This window comes from Podarcis vaucheri (assembly GCF_965113315.1).
Source record: "Podarcis vaucheri genome assembly, chromosome: 1".
Classification (NCBI taxonomy): Eukaryota; Metazoa; Chordata; class Lepidosauria; order Squamata; family Lacertidae; genus Podarcis; species Podarcis vaucheri.
Genome location: NC_138759.1, coordinates 133,876,348 through 133,901,126, shown reverse-complemented (window position 1 = coordinate 133,901,126; position 24,779 = coordinate 133,876,348). Strand labels below are relative to the sequence as shown.

The following is a 24,779-nucleotide window of genomic DNA, read 5'->3' as shown; positions in this document are numbered from 1 at the left end:
GATGATGGGAATTGTAGTCCCAAACATCTGGAGGGCCAGAGTTTGCCTATGCCTGTGTTAGAGGGCAGTTCCCTAGACTAGATGGCTGGGAGGTGGCCTTTTCTTGATGGGGTTACACTGCCTCTGAAGGAGCATGCACACCTTGCGGGTACTCCTGGATCCTCTGCTGTCGCTTAGGTGGCCTTGGTGGTGTGGAGTGCAACCTCTCCCCATATAAATAATCCCAGATTCTGCATTCATCATTGGAGGTCCTTCTTCAAGTGCCTCCTCCACAAGAGGTCCAGAGGGTGGCAACACGAGAACTGGGCTTTTCTGTGGCAGCTCCCCATTTGTGAAATCCTCTCCCCATTGAGGTTTGCCTGACACCTTCAATAGATATTTTTATGTGTCAGGCAAAAACGTTTTTCTTCAACCATGCCTTTGGCTGATTAATATCCTATAGCCTTTGGAATGTGTCTGTGGCACGGGGGATATTATTTGGTTTAATTATTTACTTGTGTTTTATCTTGTATTTTATTCTATGAACCGCTTGAGATCTTTTGAAGAAGGAATGTATATAAATGCAATAAATTAAATTAAAATTATAGATCATATACCCAGCAATAAATCTATTATGCATCATAGTGATTTCAGTGTTATTATCATATTCCATCAGCACAAAATAAAGATAGTCTTAACTCCAAAAGGGATTAATTTCAATATTCAAACTCTCCTCCCCATCCCTAATCCCTGTAACCTTCCCCAAAAGACTAACTCCTACACCTAGGGTTGAGAGTGGAATTGTCTGTCTCTTCCTTCGGGAGCCAAATGCTCATGCACTAAGCTGAAATTGGGGGACGAAAACATTAATCCCCTCCCTGTCAAACTTTTATAGTTGGTAGCTGAAGTGGGGCCTCAAGCAGAGAAGAAGCAATCTCTGTGTTGTTTTTGACGTTGTGGGTTTTTGGTTTTTTTAAAGGTGTCATCTTGTTTTTCCTGCCCTTCTACTCCACATTTGATGACAGTCTCCTTCTTTGAGTTCTGTGTCTTCTTCTCCACTGCCTACTTCCCAGTTGTTTGTCTTTATTTGATTGCAGTCCCAGTTGATTTAATGTATTTTTAGCTTCCAGTTGTATGGAAGAAACTTTAGGCAGATTATGAGGCATTTGAATGGCTCACCCCATTGGTACCATATTGGCTGCTACACACGAGTGCTGTGGTGTAAATGTCAAGTTCACTGGTAGAGATCCTGGTAGACATTTAAATTGAATTTTCTATTATGATTTTTTCCAATGTTCTAAAATTTTGAAATAAGTATTTTTTTAATTATGTAGGAGCTAAGGTGAACAATAATGTTTCTTGGAGTAAAAGTTATAAAATTCTAGCTTTGGACGCATAATATTAGCCATATGTCAAGAAGACTGTCCTTCCTGGTGAAAGGCCTGTTGTTGTTTAGTCGTGTCCGACTCTTCGTGACCCCATGGACCAGAGCACGCCAGGCACTCCTGTCTTCCACTGCCTCCCGCAGTTTGGTCAGACTCATGTTAGTAGCTTCGAGAACACTGTCCAACCATCTCGTCCTCTGTCATCCCCTTCTCCTTGTGCCCTCCATCTTTCCCAACATCAGGGTCTTTTCCAGGGAGTCTTCTCTTCTCATGAGGTGGCCAAAGTATTGGAGCCTCAGCTTCACGATCTGTCCTTCCAGTGAGCACTCAGGGCTGATTTCCTTAAGAATGGATAGGTTTGATCTTCTTGCAGTCCGTGGGACTCTCAAGAGTCTCCTCCAGCACCATAATTCAAAAGCATAAATTCTTTGGCGATCAGCCTTCTTTATGGTCCAGCTCTCACTTCCATACATCACTACTGGGAAAACCATGGCTTTAACTATACGGATGTCTCTGCTTTTTAAAGTGAAAGGCCTATGAAGACCATATTCAGGCCAAAATAAAATACTATCATCCTTAAACAACAACAGCAAAAGTCATAAAAATCACTCCAGTGAGGACTACTGCACTTCTAAAAGTGGTGTCAACTCAGACAGTGGTTTTTAATTTTTCACAAATGACAATATACAAATTGAAGAATGAAGGTATTTTACCATCTGTCTTATCTGTCAAAATCCAACAGTTTGAGTTATGAAGAACTATCTTGTAGTTAAAGTCAGACAAACAGACAGCTTATAAAAAAAGAGCAATGTAATGTTCTCAGATTTCTGGAGATAACAGTGTCAGACTCATCTTACTTTGTAAGTACTAAGTTTGGTGCTGTTTCAACTGCAGAGCAACCTTTCACCTGAAAGGTCAGATCTCCCTTGGATGTGTTCATGAAGGCCAGATATAGAGAACATTCACAATCTCAAGGCTTAAGAAGCAATAATCACCTCGGTAAGAATAGTATCTCCTATGTTCAAGGAAGAGAAAGTGTAAGGAGAGCAAAAATGTTTTACTGCTCATATCTTGGTGATTAACCTGGAGCATACAAAATAAAACGACGGTATAGGACCAGTGTCTCTCACCATATTTTTATTCTTCAACATGATTTTGTGGAATACATACAAATGCATAAGGCATTTCGTATCATGTGTTCTAAGCCACCATGTGCATGGTAAAAAAATCAAAAAATGTATGCACACTGATTTTTTTTAATTTTTACATGCACCCCCTGCCCAAGTTGGGCAGCCAGCCAGGACCTTCTGAGGTGGTTCAGAGCTCAGCACTGGTGCCAGGACACCAGCAAAAGCTGTGCAAATGGGTTTGCTCTCTGCATCCCTCAAGAGATAACTTTGGAGTGCTGGGTTCCTGCAGTATTCAACATGGTTGTACACAGGGCCAGCCCATCCATGAGGCAAGGTGAGGCAACTGCTTCAGGCGGCATGATTCAGTAGGGCAGCAGATCCTAATGAAGATTTTTCTTCGTACCTTGTTCCTGATGTAGATCTTCCCTCACCCCTTCTCTCCTTGAGGGGCGGGGAGATGCCATTCTGGGATCCTCCTCAGTGGCCAAATGTTTTGGGTCAGCCTTGGATGTACAGCAGGGAAGGAGAAGCAAGCCAGCGTGATTCCTTGTGATGTGTGGCTGCAGACTGGAGAGAAGCTGCCCAAGGCATTTAAAAAATATTCATTGCCTTTATTCTCCAGGATTTTGAAGCTGGAAGTGGAGGCGAAGAACAGAGGCATGGGACTGGGCGATACTGGTTAAAGAAGACTGCCCATGCAGAGAGGGATGGCCACACACCCAAAATGCTCCTGAACAGTGTAGCAAAAATGTCACTGGAAAATCAGTGTCAAGCCTCAGCAAGGATCTGGTCAGGCGCACGTGGTCAGGTTTGAAACCTGAAGGAAGGGAGTTTGTGTCAGTCCAAGTGGGCTGGAAACAGGCACATTGTCAAAACTAAGGATGGATCAAATGGATCTTATGAAGAGAGTGTCCTTACAGAAGAGACAAGCTGCACAGCTCAAGGAGCGATCCTTGAGGCCTTTATAGGGTTTTATATGAGCCAGTGTCATGTAGTAGTCAGAGGACTGGAAGAAGGCATGAGTGGAATTCTCTACAGGGGAAGAACACACTACAATTTTTAAAGTAGGTCCTCCTTGTACTGTACCTGTACAAAAACAATTACACTAGTGGCCAAACTTGTGGAAACCTTTTGGAAAATGTGTATTTCTGAGGTTTGATGGCTCATAACACCACTTTTCTTTGGAGTAATACCATAAAATTGTATCTGAAGAAGTGTGCATGCACACGAAAGCTCATACCAAGAACTAACTTAGTTGGTCTTTAAGGTGCTACTGGAAGGAATTTTTTTATTTTGACTATGGCAGACCAACACGGCTACCTATCTGTAACTGGAACCATAAAATTATATATCAATGGAAATATATTTTAATGAAGAATGTAATGCAATGAAGTTTGTTCAATTATATATATTCTATCAAAAGTTACAGCCAAATAACCAGAAAGAGAAAGCACAACTTGCATAGACTATATGGAATTGGCAGAAATGACTGGAAGAATCCAAGACCTGGGAGAAGAGACAGTGGAAGAGGACTGGAAAAAGTTTAAGGACTATCTACAAAAATATTGTAAACTGTATGAATGTTAAGAAGATGCAGGTTAGAAGACAACATGGCACCAGCAACTTAGTTGAAAAAATATGAGAATAGGTGATGTTTAAGAACAAAGATGAAATCTGGATTAATATTATGTCCAAATTAATTATTTAAGTATTTAAGTATTTGATAAAAATGTCTAAAGTTGGAGACATAATATCTGAAAACTACAAAATAAGAGCTGAAATAAGGTGATAAATTGCTGCTCATAACTTTATAACTGGGAACGCAGGAAAGGGAGATATGAGGAAGTCCGAAAGGTTATGGAAATACGATTTCTGGACGTTTGATTTTGTTGTATCTTTTCTACTTTGTGTTAATTCTTTTGTTCTTTTTTCCTTTTTTCTTTGTCTGTATTACTTTGGTGATGGTATTTTATGTGTTTGGTGATACACTGTTAAAAACCTTAATAAATATTTAAAATAAAAAAAAAGAGAAAGCACAACTTGCTTAGGTTGATATGCAGGAGCTTTCCTTCATTTGAATGTAGCCAATCAGTATGAGTGTTTAGAGAGCGAATCAGCTGTCATCTTGTTTTGGCAATGACCCAGTGAGCTCACAGTAGGATTCAGCTAGATGTTATGTACTGGAGCTGAGAGGAAGACATTAGTTATTGCTATAAAGTTGGGGGGGTTTTGTGTTCTTTCATTTAGTGAGCTTGTAAAACGTAATAAAATTAAAGAAATGGTGCAGAGTTGACTGGGCACCCAGAAAGCGATGTAAAATATTACTATTAAGTGAACAAGGCTACAGTTTTGAAGAAATTAGAAGAAAAATCAGTGGAAACTTAACCGAAGGTGGCATTTCTAAATTTTTGAAGAGGTATAAGGAGACTCAGTCACTACAAAATCAGACTGGTAAAGGCAGGAAAAGGTGCACAACAGCAAGTGATGATAGAAGAATTGAGAAACTGTGCCTACTTGACAGAAGAAAATCATCTGGGTGTATACAAGATAACATGGCGCAATGTACAGTGGTACCTCCGGTTACAGACACTTCAGGTTACAAACTCCGCTAACCCAGAAATAGTACCTCGGGTTAAGAACTTTGCTTCAGGATGAGAACAGAAATCGCACGGCGGCAGCGGGAGGCCCCATTAGCTAAAGTGGTACCTCAGATTAAGAACAGTTTCAGTTAAGAACGGACCTCCAGAACGAATTAAGTTCTTAACCTGAGGTACCACTGTAATGTGAAGTTGAGTGCAAGGACTGTTCGGAGCAGACTGCAGAAATATGGTTTAAATGCTACAATTGTTGTAATAAATAATCCTTCATAAAAGTTATTGCATTACATTCTTCATTAAATTATCTTTCCATTGATATATAATTTTATGGCATTACTCCCCCAAAAAGTCATGTTATGAGCCATCAAACCTCGGAAATAATTTTTTCCCAAAAGGTTTCCACAATTTTGGCCACTAGTGTATGCATGTATTAGACAGACATGCTTGTAACACTCATGCAGGAAGCATGACAGAGTTTAGGAATATAATCAAAGTAAATTACTATCATATCCTAGGATATGGTAGAGCCACATTGACCCCTTCTGGTTTCTAAGAATTTGGCATAAACCATCAATTTAGTACAGTATTCAGTTATTTCTTCAAAACAAAAAAGTTTGAGCATTGGTAAACATATGAAAACAGTCTTGCTTCTGAATCTTTTTTTTCTACTCTAGAGAGGAGCAAAAAATTCAGAACCGGAGTACTCCACCATTTTGCTCAAATTGTTGCAAGCAGAATCAACGCAGGCAAAACCTACTCCTGCTTCTTAATTGTGCTCAAACCCAAACCCTCCTCCATGACAATGCCTGCTTGGGGAAAGATAGAGGTGAGCTTTTGGAGGCGAGCTGCTCTCAAAAGCTGCACTGTGTAAAGCTGCTACTGGGGAACAAATGCTCCACAACCAGTTCTTCTACCCTTCCAGACTAGCTTGATTTCTTCATCCACATGGTTGCATACCACACTGTTCTGGTGAGGTTTAAAAAGAAGGAAACCACACATGATGCTGCAAGTTGAGATGATGCCAATAAGGGGAAAAACACACCTTTCAACCCTTCTACCACTGAGATTCCTCATTGCCGGGGCTTCAGTTGAGATTCCTCCATTGCAGGGAGTTGGACTAGATGACCCTTGGGAACCCCTTCCAACTCTATGATTCTACACTGTTTCTGCTTTTTAGCATTTATTTCAAGATATCTAGACTGCCCTTCATCCAAACAGATTTCAAGATGGTGTACAAAGGATATAAATAAGCCAATTCATCTACAAAACGTCAACATTCATAATGGAATGTCAAAAATGAGCGACAGCAATAATATTGTAAAACAATCATGCAGACTAAATATGTCTGTTTAAATGCCCTGTCAAATAAAACCTGGCACCAAAAATATTGTACGGTTGGGGCCTAATGCCGTTTGAGGAGAGCATTCCAGAGTCAGGGCACCACCACATTAACATCATGGAAGCACAGCGTAAGGTGTGACAAGAGACAGGGGAGTAATGCACGCAAGTTTCCATTTTAAGCCTACCTAATTTGCACTTCCAGAAACAATGTGTGAACTACAATGCAGCACTATACGAACCAAAACACAGCTACCCTTCAAAATTCAAATTTCTCCAAATTTACAATGCAATTTTCTAACTAAATGTGTACAAAATTGAGGAAAGTGCACAAAATGCATGTATTAGCAAAAAAGCCATTAAGAATTGCTTGCAAAAATGTGTTAGAATCTACAATTATGACACATATGCACTAAAATATTAATGAATTTTAATGAAAATTTACAAACCGTTGTGGAAATGTGGAGAATGGAACTTAGGAGTGGAAAAACGAGACACCAAAGATTAACAGATTTGTCCATCTCAAGATGTGACCAAGTGGAAATAGCAATCAAGCAGCTCAGATATGAACATGCTGCTACATTCATTTTCATTCTGAATGGTAAATGTAAACATGTGGGGGAGATCAGCTTACGATTGGCGCTGCTGAGGAGCAGGGCCTAGAAGAAACAATGCCTAGGAAGAGAGGGGTATTCCAAAAACCAAAGGCATTTGGTTCAAGAAATCACATTGATGCAGGAACAACAATGGTAATAAACGTATTTCCAGAGGCCAAGTGACCCCACTGCTGCACAGGAGTGTGAAGTTAAACATAAACTTCACAGCAAATGATTAAAACAGAAGTGCATGCCACCAAATCAGATACAACATGACCTATCAGCCAATAGTTATTGCAGAGATAATTGTTCCAAATCAATCAATAACACCAAGTCACTTCATCAGCGACTACAGAAACCACTTTCTTGCACGGGGCTTATAAGCCCATGTCCATGGTCTCACTGCCACCATTAGAGTGATAAACAGTTTAAACTGCACCAGGGTCTGATGTGTAGATCAACTGAGGCCCCATAAAGAATCTGCACAAGAGATTCTTCGACAGGGATTTACTACCTACAGATTTTATTCTCTCGCTGCTAAGATTACTTCTGTCAAACACTGAGAAGAGAGAAGTAAACAGAAAAGGGATTTTTCATGCTGTATTGTTCCGAAACAGTTTTAGAAAGGAATTCAAAGCTTAATGTGCTATTGGATTAAGCTATGCTAAGGAGCACCTGGCACTGAACTCAAAGGGGACCCAGTTGCATGATTTTCTCACTACGAAGCGCCCAGCAATTTGAATCATGCAACGAAACTGTCTAGATATTCTCTGAGGACAGTCACAGACTTCATGTTACTAGTGCCAAATTATATTAGACATTTAATTTTAAACCTTGGGTACTTAAATGTAAAACCTTACAACTGTAATAGTCATAAAGCAGTGGGGCATTCCATTTCTTAGAATGAATTTTTCTACACCCCCCCCTTTAATTTAACCAGCACCTCCTGTTTTGTAGCTCTACTCTCTATAAAGTAATTTATCTAATTAGGGGATGTTCACAGTTGCTCAAAAGACGGAAGCTGCAGGGAACCAAAGATCTTGATAGGAAAACCTTGAAAACTTATCCAGAGCTACCAAAATTCAATTTAATATGAAAAAGTGTAGAGAAATAATGAATCCCAATATGTTTTTTTGCCTAAAATAAAACCATGTGGCAGGCACGCTCTCCAGCATATTGGCATTTGAACTGAAAAAGATACTTAGCTTCTGCAGCTTACACATAAAAACCTTTTATTGAGCATAGGTGAAAAGGCTGAAATTAAAAAGATTCTTTCATTCGTCAACAAAATGGGCACAACCATGAGATCAATTAAAAAATGACATGGATGGAACTATTGGTTACCTCCTTATGACTTTCCCACCCAGTCAGACCCTAACACATTCCCATCCTGTGAAACAATCCTAGAAGCTAAAATTGTCTACAGAAATGTGATCTTAGTATTGCTTTGAATAGTCCAGCCTTCACCAATATGGTGCCCTCCAGTTGGGTTTGTCTATAACTCTCATTGGCCCCAGTCAGCATGGCCAGGGCACTGGGCACCACAGATTCCACTGGCATGTCCCAAAGCAATACGGAGCCTACAATTTGCACACTTTGTCACTGATGGGGAGTGCAACCTTGCCCAGAATAGGCTGATCACCAGGGCCCTGGATCTAGACTCATTGTGTTATTATTTCTACTATTTTTTCACACACAGTTCCAAATTATTGTATTGCTTTCTTTGTTTTTGTCAGTTATCAAAAGACATTCTATTTGTTGTTTTACAAGGATCATTCTATTTCTGCCAGGAGATATTTGTTATTGTAATGTTTTTCCAGATACTCTTTAAATATTTTCCATTCTTTCTGTACTTTCTGTTTTGGATAACCTCTAATTCTTCCTGTCTTCATGGCCATCTATAAATATTCTATCATTTGGACCTGCCACTCATTTATTGTAGTTGTTTTGTCAGTTTTCCAGTTTCTTGCAATTAAGATCCTGGCTGCTACTGTTGTGTACATAAAAAGTGATCTAATTTCGTTTTTGATTTCTGGTGACATAATTCCCAGGAGGAAGGTTTCAGGTTTTTTTCTTAAATGAAAACTTACATATTTTATTAAATAAAATAATAATTAAAAAATTCATTGTAGATGTTATTCCAAAATTCTTTAATGGCTGTGCATTCCCACCACATGTGCATAGATGACCCTATACCATCTTTACACCTCAAGCAAATTGGTGGTCTGTTTTTTATATATCTTTGTGAGTTCTTCTTTATTTTTACTTCTGTGGTATTTGGAATTTCGTGTTGTATTAAATACTGCTCTATCACATCTATGTTCTGTATCTCTTATATAAATTTTCATAATATTTCACAAAGCTCTGAATTATCATTTGTGGGTCTTCTAATACTTTTACTTCTATCTTCAATCTGTTGATTAATTTTTTGTTCCGCCTTTTTTTCAACTGCCAAGCTAGGAGCTTGCTTGGTTTATTGGCAAATTCAAAATTGCATTGTTTCCAAGTTCTTAAATTCCATTCCATTTCTTGTTCTATCATAGTTGTGTAATCTGATTGTAATAATCTAATTTCTTGTTTTACCTTTTCATTCTTTGGGTCCTTGTTAAGTTCTTTTTCTTTCTTATTTAATTCTTCTAATAGTTTTACCTTTATTCCTTCTCTTTTCTTCCTAGAAATAGAGTTTTACTGAATAAAGTAGCCCCTGATCACTACCTTACCTATGTCCCAGACCACATTTCTGTCTATACCTTTATCCCAATTGAATTCAAAAAATTCCTCTATCGTTGTTTTTTTGCTCCTTGTATTTTATTTCCATCGTTTAATAAGGATTCATTTCGTCTCCATCTTTTTCTTCCAGTTTTCCCAATTCCTTTTAAACTTAGAAATACTGGATTGTGGTCCGATATAGTATTTGGTAGAATCTGTGTCTTATCTATTCTCCCAAGTAGCTCTTTAGATAGCCAAACAGCAACTATTCTACTGGCGGATTTATTTGGTTCTGAAAAATAAGTACAAGCCCTTTCTGTTAGATGTTTAAATCTCCATGCGTCTTTTATGTCCATATTTTCTACCAAATAAAAAAAAAACTGCATGGCAGTTTTCCTTCTTTCCCTCCTCTCTTTCCTGATGTCCACCTCAGGGTTTGTTACCCCATTTAAATCTCCCATGAGGATAATTTTTTCTTCTGTGTATTCCAGCAACCTTTTTTCTAAGTCTTTGAATAATTCTGCTTTCTTTTCATTGGGATATATTCCAACTAGGATAATTACTTCCCCTTGGTTTTTAATTCTAATTATTGTTATTCTTCCATTAGAGTCTTTGTATAAAAATTCTAGTTCAAGGCTTGGTTTAACATACATTACTATTCCTCTTTTTTTACCTTGATCTGAGGAGATAAATGCGGATCATAACTTTGGATTTATCAAGGCTCTTCTATGATTTTTATTTACGTGTTTCTCGTAAACATATGATATCAAGTCTTTTTTTCATCAATATGTTCTATCTTATGTCTCTTTTTCTTTTCATTTAATCCATTTACATTCCATGATAATAATGTTAGATTCATATTTTATTCGTTAAAACAAAGTGATTACAATAAGATTTTTTTTGTGTGCAGCATGTTTTTTTGAGCTTTTATTCACTTTCAGAGTTTTGCTCTGGAACCACAGATTTGGGGCTGGAGTCACCATCTGTTCTTTGTCTTTCTCCTCCCAACTCCTTCCAATATTTCCTCCAGAAAATATTGGCATCCTCGATTGTTTCTATTTTTCTCCTTTTCCCTTTAACACTGAAGGAAATTCCTTCCGGAAATCCCACTTAAAGAATATAGATTTCGCTTTGAGCGCTTTGGATAGAAACTGGAATTTATCTCTTTTTTTTAATAGACGGGGCAGGATTTCTTTTAAGATTATAGTTTCATTTCCATCGATTTTAAATTTTATTTTTTTTGGCCTCTTATTTGTAGAATTTGATTTTTTAGTTTGTTCGAAGTGAACGTAATTAAACAATCTCCTAGCCATTTATTTACCTTAGCTTTTTTTGAATTTACTCTAAATACATTCTCGGTATTTTTTATTTCCTCTTCTTCCGTGTCTAACCAAGTGGCCAGTTCATTAATAATTGTTGTTTGTATGTTTTCCTCTGGGATTTCTGGGACCCCTCGTAGCCTGAGAGTTTTTTCTCTAGTCTGCATTTGTAAAATAGCAATTGTGTCCCATGTTGCCTCTTCGGTTATTTTGAATTCTTCATTTTCCTTTTTAGTCCTTTCCCATTCTTTCTTATTCTCTCTAAATTCTTTTGAAGTTTGTGCATAGATTTTGTTAGTTCATTATTTTTCCTGTGAGATCATTTACCTGTTTTTTCAATTCTGCAATCGATTTTGTATTTTCCTCAATTTCCCCTCCATCCTGTCTAATTTATCATTGATTCCTTTAGCCTTCTCACTCAACTCTGTCCTTAATTCTCCTATGTCATTTTTCAGACTCCAAATTAATTCTTTTAAATCCATCTCAGAATCCAATCCAGAGTTCCTCCTTCCATGTTGATTGTGCAAAGAAGGTTTTCTTGATGAGGACATATTTACCCTTATTCTTCTGTTTTCAATTTGAATATTTTATTATTTTGATATTTCTATACTTTTTTGGGGGGGAGAGGGTTGGGGCTAGGGTTAGGATTTAAAAAGAAGAAAAGAGGGGGACGGGATTGAGTATTTCTTAATTCAAAATTTCCTTTTTGAGTTAGGTCCCTTAATTTCAAAGGTGTTCCTCAATTCGTTATTTCCTTATTGCCACCTTCTTTTAACATTCTTAAATTATGGAGGTTTGTAGTTAAGATATTTCTCTTAATGCGTCTTAATAATTATTTTCCCTTCATCACAGTCCACCCAATCTTTTTTCAAATTATCGGAATTAAAAAATCTAATCAAAATTATTTCAAATTAACAGGATTAATAATTGAGCTAAAAAAATTACACTTATGGGCACTTAATTATAATATAATCAATTCTATTCCGTCCCCCAGTAAATTATATAATTCACTTTAATATTCCCCAATCCCAATTCCCACACAGATTTTATCTCTTTTACTGGTATTTTATGAATTCATTACTTTTTAAATCTCTTTTTTTCTATTGCCCCCTAAATTCCTATCCAAAAATTACATAAATTCATTATATACAATATAAACAGTTGTCACCTTTCTTGTAACCGATTTATCTTATCATTGTTATCCCTTTATGTTATTACCACTTAGTTGGTTTTCTTGTTGTCTTTTGTCAAAGGCTATTCACATTTAATTCCTCTTATTCTTTTGTTACTGCTGCTCAGTCTCATTTAAAGCCTTTGTTTCTCTCTCTCTCTATCCCTCCTTTCTTTTCCTTTTCTTCTTTTTTATTGGTTGCAATTATATTTTCCGCCACTTGGTGCCACTATTTTCTCTTTTCCAAAGGCTCTTTTCCTTCTTGTTTCTTTTCACCTCTTTTATTCAGTCTCCTTCTGTGGTTTCCGGTTTCGTCATTTAGTCCTTTAAGCATGCCATCCCTCCTCTGAACCATGCCACTCCATCATTGCCAGAGGAACAGGTCCAAAAGCCAACAAACAAACGCCCACACAAAGCAATCAAAATAGAACGCAAACAAACCAGTGGGTTCATTTCCTTCCTTGCTGTCTCTTTTGTGGCAACTGCTGGTTTCCTTTTAATATTTAAATCCCTTCAAGTATTTCTTTCAGTCAGTATGCCACTCTTTCTTTGTTTTGATCTCGCCTTTGTAAAATAAAGTCCTTTAAGGCAGATTTCCCCCCTTTAAATTTCACTCATTTTCGTTGCTGAGCCTTGCGTTAAGCAGCTGTGTTAGAGTTCAATTACAATGAGAATAAACTCAGTTTATATTCCCTGTTGGTTTCTTTCGGCTGTTTACATAAATCGTCTAATTGGCTTTGCATTGTTCAAATCTTGTTAAGGCTTCTCTATTTCAAATTATTCGCCTTAGACATCACACCCCCTTTGCGTATTTCACTCTTATTTTTTAGCTTTTTCTTTCCTTCTATTTTGGAGGATGGTTTTCAATAGCCAATTAGAGTTATAAAGTGAAGTCTGGAATTTTTTACTGCCATCTGCGCCGTTTCGGGTCTGAGGCTTCTTGTTGCGGCGGAGGTCGTCTCCTTGCGCTGGGGCTCCCCCCTCTATCGCTTGACGACGGAGAAAGGGAAATCCCTCTTTGATGCTGCTGGAACCACTTCAACTCAGGGTCACCCCTGAGCTTTTTGGGGGGTCGCGTAGCCTCCACATCACCCCAAAACCCCCAACAACCACTGCTCTTGCTCCAGAGAGCCCACAGAGCGCACCCATCCTGGTCGTGGTAAAAACAGGAAGTCCGTATGCACTTACTTTACAAGTCAAATTTAATTTAATCAGGCTTATCTTCTGAGGAGATATGTATAAGTGTGAATTGCTGCAATATTTTTTTTTGGGGGGGTGGGGTATGGTAGTTTATTTCAATTAATTGCTGTTGACTTCAGGTGTCCAATCATGCAGTGGGGTAGGAGAACTGAACATAATGCCAATATACTTCACATCTGGTGACCCATGCGCCCCTTTGGTTTCAGATAGTAAAAGGTAAAGGGACCCCTGACCGTTAGGTCCAGTCGTGGCTGACTCTGGGCTTGCGGCGCTCATCTCGCTTTATTGGCCAAGGGAGCCAATACAGCTTCCAGGTCATGTGGCCAGCATGACTAAGCCGCTTCTGGTGAACCAGAGCAGCGCACGGAAACACCGTTTATCTTCCCGCCGGAGCGGTACCTATTTATCTACTTGCACTCTGACGTGCTTTCGAACTGCTAGGTTGGCAGGAGCAGGGACCGAGCAACGGGAGCTCACCCTCGCGTGGGGATTCGAACCGCTGACATTCTGATCGGCAAGTCCTAGGCTCTGTGGTTTAACCCACAGCGCCACCCATAGTACAAGAGTAGACAAGTCTAAAAAGCCCAGGACACAAATTCCCACGGCGCTCTAGTGGCTAGATAGAAGGCTTAGTTTGGTCAGAATCGAGTACAGTGGTACCTCGGGTTACAGACGCTTCAGCTTACAGACTCCGCTAACCCAGAAGTAGTACCTCGGGTTAAGAACTTTGCTTCAGGATGAGAACACTGCGGTGGCGGTGCAGCAGCAGCAGGAGGCCCCATTAGCTAAAGTGGTACCTCAGGTTAAGAATAGTTTCAGGTTAAGAATGGACCTCCAGAACAAATTAAGTTCTTAACCCGAGGTACCACTGTACAGTCATACCTTGGACGTTGAATGGAATCCATTCCGGAAGTCCATCTGACTTCCAAAATGTTTGAAAACCAAAGCACGGCTTCTGCAGCCAATTGGAAGCCCCGTCGGATGTTCGGCTTCCAAAAATAGTTCACAAACTGGAACAGTCACATCCTGGTTTGCGATGTTCGGGAGCTAAAACATTTGAGAACTAAGCTGTTTGACTTCCGAGGTATGACTGTATACACTTCCAGCATTAACACTAAATACATTACTTCTGGTAAATGAGCCCCCATAGCGACTAGAGCTGTTAAAATTTGTGTCCCAGGCTTTTTAGACTTGTCTACCTATGTACTACCTGAAACTCAAAGGGTGCATTGGTTGCCAGATGTGATTCCCACCTCCCCCAGCTCTCCTAATCCACTAATGTGCAGAAATAGGACCTGTGGTACAACTCTCCTGGCAATATGTGCATGGCACCTTTCAAGAAAAATCCCACCCCTCTTCCATAGGGCAGAGAAGTGTGTAAATTGGCTGTGTTTCCGTAGACTAATGGAGTGTAAAGCAGGAGTGGGGAGAAACTTAATCTGGCTACAGGGGCCAGCCATCTGTCAATCACCTGACATCACACAACATCAGGTGATTAAACTTTGACCCCGTACCATGCAAAGGAAGAATCCAGTGCACCTTTCTTGCTTTGCAGCCCCAGCTATAATTCAAGTTCTGGCTGCAAAGGAAGACTATTTGCAGCTGTGGCTCAGGAAAATTCTTCCTTTGCAGCTGGAGCCACAGGCCGAATTCAAGCTGTGGCTGCAAAGGAAAAATTGGAAGTGTGCTCCATTTCCAACTGCAATTCAAAAAGTGCTGAAATCGACCAGCATCCTTGTTGGTTTGGCTTCATGGTTTTACTTTGTCCCATGCCTGTTGTGATAGAAGATGGGTTTGGTTTGGGAATGACAAAGAGACTTGGGCAAGTCTAATGAGGCCATGGGCCAAAGCTTGCACTGCTGGTGCAAAGATCCTTGTCATCACACTCATTCTGAATAACATGCTTTACCATGATTCTTATCTCTCTGTGGAGAGCATTTTATGAATCTATATAAAACTGTTAAAATAAAAAATTCTCCCACTGTCTTACCACTACTAATGCCTGAGTTTGCAGCAACTGCCACCTCACTCCACTGGTCGGCACTGGAGACTGAATAGGAACGCTGATGCATCCCATCAGGGCGACTGTTGAAGGAAACCAGACTGATGCCGCTTGCCATCTGAGACACAGAGGTACTAGTAGTCACATTTCCTAGAAACAAAAGGATTGAAAGTTACTGAAAGTGAAAAACAAATTTTACATTCAGGATAACAAAGTGGGAACAAAGAAACAATCATCTTTGACATACTGCTGATTGATGTTGCCATTATTAGGTATCTTCCAAAGTCCCCCTTACAGAGAGAGTCACACCCGGCCCCGCTAGTAAAATCTCTCTGTATATTCCCTTTGTTTTAAATCAAGTTGGGAATTAAAAGTATGACCCTGCATTTGGCTATGATGAAAACTCCAAACCAAACAGAGTTTATGAGAGAAGGCATAATGATAAATCTGGAAGCCTCAAATGTCAGTCTCAAAGTTGTTTTTAAATAATAAATACATGCTAAGTGATTGTATAATTCACTTGAAATGTTTGAAATCATTATTTTATTAGATGGAGTTATCCAAGTCATGCTACTGCAGAGAGTTAGAATTAGGCAATTTACTCTTCTTTGTCTTCATCAAAGATTGGGTTGTTGTAAGAAATTTTGAAGACAGGAGAACAGCAGTGGTACACCAGTGATTAGTGATAACAGTGAACAACTCTTCTCATTGTGACACTTTTGTGGGTGAGCTGAGAGTTTGTTTGAACCTTGGGTGAGAGGGAGTGTCAGAAGGATAATGAATTGATATTGATTTATATATATGTGTGTCATGGACTGGTTGGATGGAGAGGAATGGTGGGAGGAACCAGCTAGGGAACCTTCAAGGGAAGACAATATATTAGTAATTCTGAATTAATATAACATTTTAATATGTAACTGTGTATTTTTGCTGTCCGTTGTTGTTTCGGTTTCCTGTAAACTGCTTAGAGATATTTTTATAATATTAACCAGTCTAGAAATAAAATAAAATAAACTGAATGGAAGTGGGACATGGCCTGGTTCCCATGTTCCACTAAGTCAAGTGATAGCTTAGAATGAACATGGAGGTTTCCAGAGAATGGCTCACAGAGGCTTTGCTCCTCCCCAGCCCTTTTTGCTTCCATGCTGCATAGCTGGGTTGGCTGAACCAACACTTGCGGTCAAGCTATTTCCATGAGCTACAATCAAGCTACTAGTTTGAGATTAGTCTGGAGAGCTTTTAACCACGAGCCCATATTCAGACAACTGCAAAGCTAAAGCTAAACATGCTTAGCTCAATGAGGCAGCAAAAGGGAACAGAGAGGGGGCTGCTAAGCCAAGTTATGCCTTAGCACGAGATGTGAACCAAGCCTATATAATCTTGCGATTTCTGTATGTTGGTAGAGAAAAAGAAGGGTAAAGCTAAATTAACAGTGGCTATGGCAGATTGGAAGGGAGCAGATGAAAAAAGAAGGGACTCTATTGAACTCAGGCCACTCACACACCTCTCTCTCTCTCTCTCTCTCTCTCTCTCACACACACACACACACACACACAGTTAACGTCTCACATTAAAATTACAGAATTCCCAATATGGCTTGCCCTGCATAGGACAAACCTTATTCCTGTTACTACTATGTAAAGCTCCCAAATTTATATTTTAAACATTTTGACTCAATCAAAAATACCAGCTATGCTATTATAATCACAGCACTGTAATGTGTTAATGGTAACTGCTGCTTCTATCACATATTCATCACAAAGCTCTTGCAAAGTAGTCCTCCAGGAAGCAAGGTCCCACTCTCAACTTCAATAAGGATTTTTTAACATGACCATATTTAACATATTTATGCAATACTCATGCAACACAATACTGAAAAATGTCCAAGAACATAACAGATTGGCCAGCCAGAGCATGAATTCAGTCACTTATTAGGATTCTGCATCTCATGAGAGAGATCTTCTTGTGAAGAGGTTCTTGTAAAGCTTTAACGTCAAAATCTTACATGCAAGGGCTAGCAGCACTTCAGCATCTGCCTCACTTTCAGTTTATTAGAATTAACATAAAATACATGGTCAACTACCTGGTTTATTCAGAGTTCTGAAAGACTGCCTCTACAAATGTATCATATACGCATCATCTGGCTGCTTTAGTTGATTAGCAGGGGGCAGTTAAATTACTATGCTAATCCATGTATTCTCAGCACTGGTTCCTTGATATGGATATGTGTATATGCTTACTGAGAAACCTTGATTAGTTCAAGCTTCAGTGTGTCAAAAGCTCCAGATTCTTTCCAAAGAATAATTTTAGCTGTATTCGCATCTGTAAAATGTAGGAGCTGATTTGAAAATGTACTTACCTCTAACATATGCTATTTTTCTTTAACTATTTGCATTTCAAAGTGAGTATTGCATTTATATATGAATGACTACCAGTATGTTGCCAAAAATGGGCTCAAATGAGCAAGGATGATGCTGGTTTTCTATTGAAGAACAATGTTTTTCATCTTCTGTAACATTACAAAGGAAAAAACCCTTCAGTTATAGGAACCTTTATTACATTTAAAATACTCAACTGATATTCTAAAATATTTTACTATGGGGAAAAATTATCCAAAACATTCTTCTACAATGGTAAGTAACAATGGCTGACATCAACATTACAATCCAAGATAACTTAATTCCTGGTATAAAGAGTACAAACACCATATTTTTGACAGCAAATAAATTATCATGTATAAGATACATATTAGGAACAGAATTTATATTTTATTCATTAAGAAAGGGCAAACAACAGATGGTGTAAATTACAGTGGAACCTTGGTTCTCGAATGCCTTGGTACTCGAACATTTCGGCTCCTGAACTCCAAGACTTGGAAGTAAGTGTTCCGGTTTTTGAACACTTTTTGGAAGCCAAATGTCCAATCTGGTTGTCAGCTATTGTTTCCAGGATGCCTGCCCTGTGCCAATTGGAAGCCGTGCCTTGGTTTTTGAACATTTCAGAAGTCAAACAGACTTCTGGAATGGATTAAGTCCAAGAACCAGCGTACCACTGTACTTTGTTTATACAACCATTCAGCAATGGTTTTAGGGCAGTTTACAAAACCTACCGTAGTTTTTCTGATCTTTGTAGTATGCAGCCCTCACAGCTGAACTACAGATTACACTGGAGCAGCAGAGTCTCATTCTGCTTGCAAATGTATTGAAGCAGGGTGGGGGGACTGGAGGGGGGCAGATATGCCTTCCCCTGTGGGGAGAGAGAAGAGGGAGATTTTAAGCAGCAAAATGACCTGAGAGGGAATGGTGAAGCAGCCTCTGCCAATAATTAATGCTCCAATCAAGACTGCAGCCTTCCATGGCTGTTTTTCTTTTAAAACAACCACACATAAAAGGACAAGGACACACAACTGTATGCAATGTATAGTTTTGTCTAGAACAGGGTTGCCTAACCTATAGCTCTTTCTACAGTTTGCTGGGTTCTATCTCACATCTGTCCTTGCAGGGACGATGGAGTTGTAGTCCCACAGTACCTGGAGGGCCAGAAGCTAGTTGCATGACTTAGTTGCGTGACTTAGAGCAAAACAAAATGAGCACAATCTGACCCAAATTAAGGAAGATTGAGTCCCATTCAAATCAACAGAAGTGCACGTAACTAAATTCCTCCCATTTAAATCAATGGGTCCTGCCCCCTCTTAACGTCCTACTGCATATTTTGGAGGTACATTGCTAGATATATTTTTGGGTCAGTGTTACTACTTATTCAATATATGGGAAGGAATATATGGAAAGTACCACTCCGGCGGGAAGGTAAACAGCGTTTCTGTGCGCTGCTCTGGTTTGCCAGAAGCGGCTTAGTCATGCTGGCCACATGACCCGGAAGCTGTACACCGGCTCCCTTGGCCAATAAAGCGAGATGAGCGCCGCAACCCCAGAGCCAGACACGACTGGACCTAATGGTCAGGGGTCCCTTTACCTTTATTAATATTCAAGACTTGTATCCTATTCAGAAGTTTTTGGTGTTATTTATGTAGGCTAATTCTCCAATTAACATAGGGATACACCCACCCATAACCACCCTTGCAAGTCCTTTCTAATATGTTTTATTAGCAATTTATTTTTCTGGGTGGTCCTGCCACTTGACAGCTGGCCAATAAACTTTCATAGATTTGTAGAGCTTTAAGGGATTCCAAGCGTCATCTAGTTCAACCCCCAGCAAAGCAGAATTCTCAACTAATGCATGCATGACAGATGGTCGTCCACCCTCTGCTCCAAGGAAGGAGGGACCACCACTTCCCAAGGGAGCCCGTTCCACTATCAAACAGATTCACCATCAGGAAGATATTGAGTCAGAATCTCCTTTCTTGTAGCATGAAGCCATTGGTTTGGATCCTAGCCTCTGGAGCAGGAGACAACAAGCTTGCTCCATCTTCCATGTAACATCTCATTAGATATTTGAAGATGGCTAGCATATCTCCTCTCGGTTTTCTCTTTTCCAGGCTAAATATACCCAACTCCATCAACCGTTCCTCATAAGGCTTGGTTTCTAGACCCTTGATCCTCTTGGCTGCCCTCCTCTGCACACACTCCAGTTTGTCAACAACCTCCTTAAATTGTGGTGCCCAGAACTGCACACAGTACTCCAGGTGTGGTGTGGTCTGACCAAGGCAGAATAGAGTGGGGCTATGACTTCCCTTGATCTGGACACTATACTTCTGTTGATGCAACCTAGAATAGCATTAACTTTTTTTTGCTGTTGCATCACACTGGTGACTCATATTAAGCTTGTGGTCTGCTAGGACCCCACAATCTTTAAAAATGTACAGACTAGCTCTGGGTTTCAACTCCACAGAGTGAAATTCTAAATTATTATTCTTCAGGAGTTTTTTCCCCTTTTCTTTATAGAGTCTTTAATATTCAATATAGATTCACAATTCCTTTAATAAAGGAAAAACACAGAGTGGCTCCATATATCTAGGGTGCTCCAGAAGCAATTGCAAATCTTATTTCAGAAGTGTAGGCTCTATAAAGAGGGGGGGGGACTCCTAAAGAGGAAGAATTTGTGTATAAAATGAAATATAAAAGTTAAGGAACATAACGGCATAAGATAAAACAGAACATAAAAATCTAAGCAGAAAACACAAATAGAGTATATATCTGAATTTAGGAAGCCGGAGTAATCATTAAGATGGACAAATGATTTTGCATGCAGGACAGTAGGTTCCCATATTTCATTAACTGAAGAAAACATGGTTTGACATTTTAGCAATACAGTGGGTACCTCAGGTTACATACGCTTCAGGTTACAGACTCCGCTAATCCAGAAATATTACCTCGGGTTAAGAACTTTGCTTCAGGATGAGAACAGAAATCGGGCTCCGGCAGCGCGGCAGCAGCGGGAGGCCCCATTAGCTAAAGTGGTGCTTCAGGTTAAGAACAGTTTCAGGTTACCGTATTTTTCGCCCTATAGGACGCATCGGCCCATAGGACGCACCTAGATTGGGGGGAGAATAAAGGGGGGAAAATTATTTTTTCCCCCACCTAGGCGCGGGACTGGGGTGGGGGAAGCCCAAGCTTCCCCCGACCCCAGCCCCCAGAACGGGAGCCAGAGAGATGCCGAAGCTTGCGCAACCTTCGGGAGCTTCACTCTGGGCTCTGGAGGGTTGCGCGAAGCTGCGCTAAGCCCAGGAGCACAGGCAGCTCTGCGCAACCTTCAGGAGCCGGGCGTGGCTTCGCGCCGGGCTCCCTAGGGCTGCACAGAGCTTCCTGAAGCCTGGAGAGCGAGAGGGGTTGGTGCGCACCGACCCCTCTCGCTCTCCAGGCTTCAGCAAAAGCCTGTATTCGCCCCATAGGATGCACACACATTTCCCCTTCATTTTTGAAGGTGAAAAAGTGCGCCCTATAGGGCGAAAAATACGGTATGGACCTCTGGAACGAATTAAGTACTTAACCTGAGGTACCACAGTACTGGCCATGTTTGCACAAACAAATCCTGCCTTGACATGCCAGAATATACAGTAGTCCCCTGGGTCCTGCTTTATTCCTCCTTTGGTACAAGCAGGAAAACAAAACAGGAAGCTGGTGTTAGCCATAGCTTCTTCCTGTTACGTGCAAACCAGGAATGATTTCAAAACAAGCCAGGACTGAGATGCTGCCTGGAGAACAGTTTGCCTTCTCTTCATCCACACAAGTGAATATGAAGGAAAATTGCAGGAAACTTGTTCTTAAGTCTTTCTTGTTCCATCAACCCATCTTTCACCAAGTTTAGCAGCATGACTGTCTTAAAAATAGAGCAAAAGGGTCTACTGAAACAGTTAAAGTAGTTCGAGACAGTGGGTAACCCTATATTGCGCTGACTTAGAGAAAGTTATGCAGTACAAGCAATACACTGGGCGACAACCTAAGCACAAGTGGAGAGAGACTGAATGGATATGGTCCAATCATAGGCTACAGCTCATAGAAGTGTCTACAACAGGCTGATGACAAAACAAATACTTGAATCTGTGCAGCAATGCTATTCCAAGTATTAGAGAGACTGCTTCCTCTATGCCCCTTAGAATAATAATGCTGAGTTCTCAGAGTCTGTTGTCTGTCAGGTATCTCAAATATAAGGTAAAGGTAAATGACCCCTGGACAGTTAAGTCCAGTCAAAGGCGACTGTGGGGTGCGGTGCTCATCTCGCTTCAGGCCGAGGGAGCCAGCATTTGTCCACAGACAGTTTTCCGGGTCATGTGGCCAGCATGTGGCGCAACGGGACACTGTGATGAGTGCCAGAATGCATGAAAACGCTATTTAGCTCCCCACCACAGCAGTACCTATTTATCTACTTGCACTGGCATGCTTTCAAGCTGCTAGGTTGGCAGAAGCTGAAACAGAGCAATGGGAGCTCACTCCGTCACACGGATTCAAACCACCGACCTCCTGATCGGCAAGCCCAAGAGGCTCAGTGGTTTAGTTGAGAAACCACATTGGGAGCAAATTTTTAGCACGGTGCATTCAGGGAGCAGGGGAGATGGGACAACACATTATATCCTAAACATTTATTTACTGGTCAGACAATGATATCCTTTTTTGTTTTGGAAAGGTGTGCAGATGTGGCTGCACCCATTTCAATTTAGTTTCCGACTCCCATTTAGGAATCTCCTGTGCTAGGAGAGGGCAGGGTGAGGGCACATCTCTTCGTTTTCCAGCACCATCAAGAACAGTCTGCTTCTGGATTGTCTGTCTAGGATGGGAACTGCAGCCTGCTCTTCTGTCCTATAGCATTTGTACTACAAGGATGTGCAAGGTTCCATCTTAAAGCTTGAGGCATAACATACTGTTTAACTCCTGCAAAAGGTTGTTTAAAGAACTAAACCAAAATATCATGGGTATGCTAACACACAGCTCTCTCTCCTTTCCTGCTGCTGCTGATGTGCACAGTCTGAATAGGAGTAAAGAATTAAAAAGTTTATGTGTCCATATCAGACTGGGGTAAAGGTGTAACATGACCCCACATAAACTAGTTTATAAGGAAATAATACTGGGCTTCTCTAGGTACACAGATTTGTAAATTAAAGGGGGGGAAAGTTTTGAACCCTTATGCGTCTTGACCAGGACTAGTGAGCTTCCAGAATGTACAGCATGCTAAGGTGTTAACAGAGCGATTAAAAAGGCAAGCGGAGGTAGGAAAGAAGAGAAGTTTGACCTGCTAAAGCCCGCAACAACTCATAGTAAGTATCTGGCGGGGGGGGGGGGGAGAGATACCTGCTGTGAGATTTAACTTCCACTCATTGCACAGAGATCTAAGCAGGAGCACTCCTCTTACAGGGTGGTGATACACTGCAACATTTGGTGGCAGGTTTCAGCTGTTATCAAATATTCAGTTCACCTGTGCTTATAATGAAAGATGTGATACAAAATAAAGATGAGAAAATGGATTTAGCAGCTAAATATAAGATGCTCAAGCATTTTCCTTTATCCTAGGCTTTGAGATCTATACACAATTCTAAATTGCTCTTTTTACAAGCCTTCAGAGAAAAAGGAATGTCATTTAGCAATCTTTATTTTCTTTGGGTCTTCTTCAAAACCTCTCAATGTACATGCTGGCATGATAATTCCGTAGCAGATTATGAGTGGCGGCCGTCTCCTCAGGAATCATGTGTCATGCTTTCAAGAACGCATCAAAAATGTTTCTAAGGTAACATGAGATACTTGCTACTTTTCCCTCAGCAAAGTATGACCTGTCTTGGAGTTAAGACAGACACTTTACTACATGTGCCTAATTAAAGCCGAATCCAGCAGAACTCACTCAGAGTAAGTTAGTAAGACAAATATAGTCTTGCTACATATTTTTAGCAGCAATAGGGCTAGCTAGCGTTATCTTAAATTTAAGTGACTGACAAAGCCTATTAAATGTAGATAGACTAAAAATGGATGTCCTGGCTGATGATGTGCAAGAATACATCACCTTTAAACACTCTGCCTCACCTCATTGTCATATAACCCAACTAATCAGATCAAAATCAAAGAAAGGAGAATGTCAGAGTTCTGAAATATTTTCACCCAACAGGATAACAGTATCAAACACTACCACCCTGAAAATCTTTCCTTTCAAGGTAAAAATGCCAGCAAGTCTGTAATAAAAATTATTCAAATAAAACCATTTTAACAGAACTTGCTAATTGTACAGAAACAGCAATGCCAAGTACATCACCATCAAAACATACATGAATAAATTAAGCATCATGGCACTCAATAGGAATCTGGCAATTAAATACAAAAGTGGTATTGACTTCTAAGCTTACTACCAGCATGGTTTCAATGTCACAAATTTGTGGAAAATATTTTGCCCTAATTCTGCAAAAAAAAATTTAAAATAAGTGTCTTCACTGTTGAAATAAATGAATGTTAAACTTGGAACAAATCTATAGCTCTTGCATTTTTTCTAACTGCCTTATGAACAAGTCATGAAAATATGAAATATCCATTAATGTTTTAGAATAGAAATCATTAGAGTTCTCAAAAAATGGGCAATTCCTTCCAAAATCTTTTATAAAAGGAATTTTTGGTTTTGTATAGACACTTAAAAAATAAGCAACATGTTACAGAAAATTTATGAGTACTGTATATGAACAATGCCAAGCTATAAAGGCGCAATAACCTACAAATTAGAGCAAACCATTGTCATTAAACTATTGAGTCTCTTTAAAACTAAAAGGAAGAGAAACTTTCAGAAAGAGACACACAAAGATTTTGATCCTATATTATTATTATTATTATTATTTATTACTATTATTATTATATTTTAAAGCTATTACATCTAACAGCAGCCTAGTAAATGCATGTCTGCAGTGTGAGCAGTTTTGATAAACAGCC

The 24,779-nt window shown here is 39.8% G+C and overlaps 1 protein-coding gene across 7 annotated transcripts in view; it reads right to left on the bottom strand.

The window, feature by feature from the left end:
* AGAP1 (ArfGAP with GTPase domain, ankyrin repeat and PH domain 1) overlaps positions 1-24,779 on the bottom strand; it is a 329,771-nt gene that overhangs the window by 109,352 nt on the left and 195,640 nt on the right. For all 7 annotated transcript variants that reach the window (XM_082228167.1, XM_082228168.1, XM_082228171.1 and 4 more), the window contains one exon: positions 15,415-15,576. In XM_082228167.1, coding sequence (XP_082084293.1) covers positions 15,415-15,576 — 162 coding nt within the window. The remainder of the gene's footprint in view (positions 1-15,414; positions 15,577-24,779) is intronic.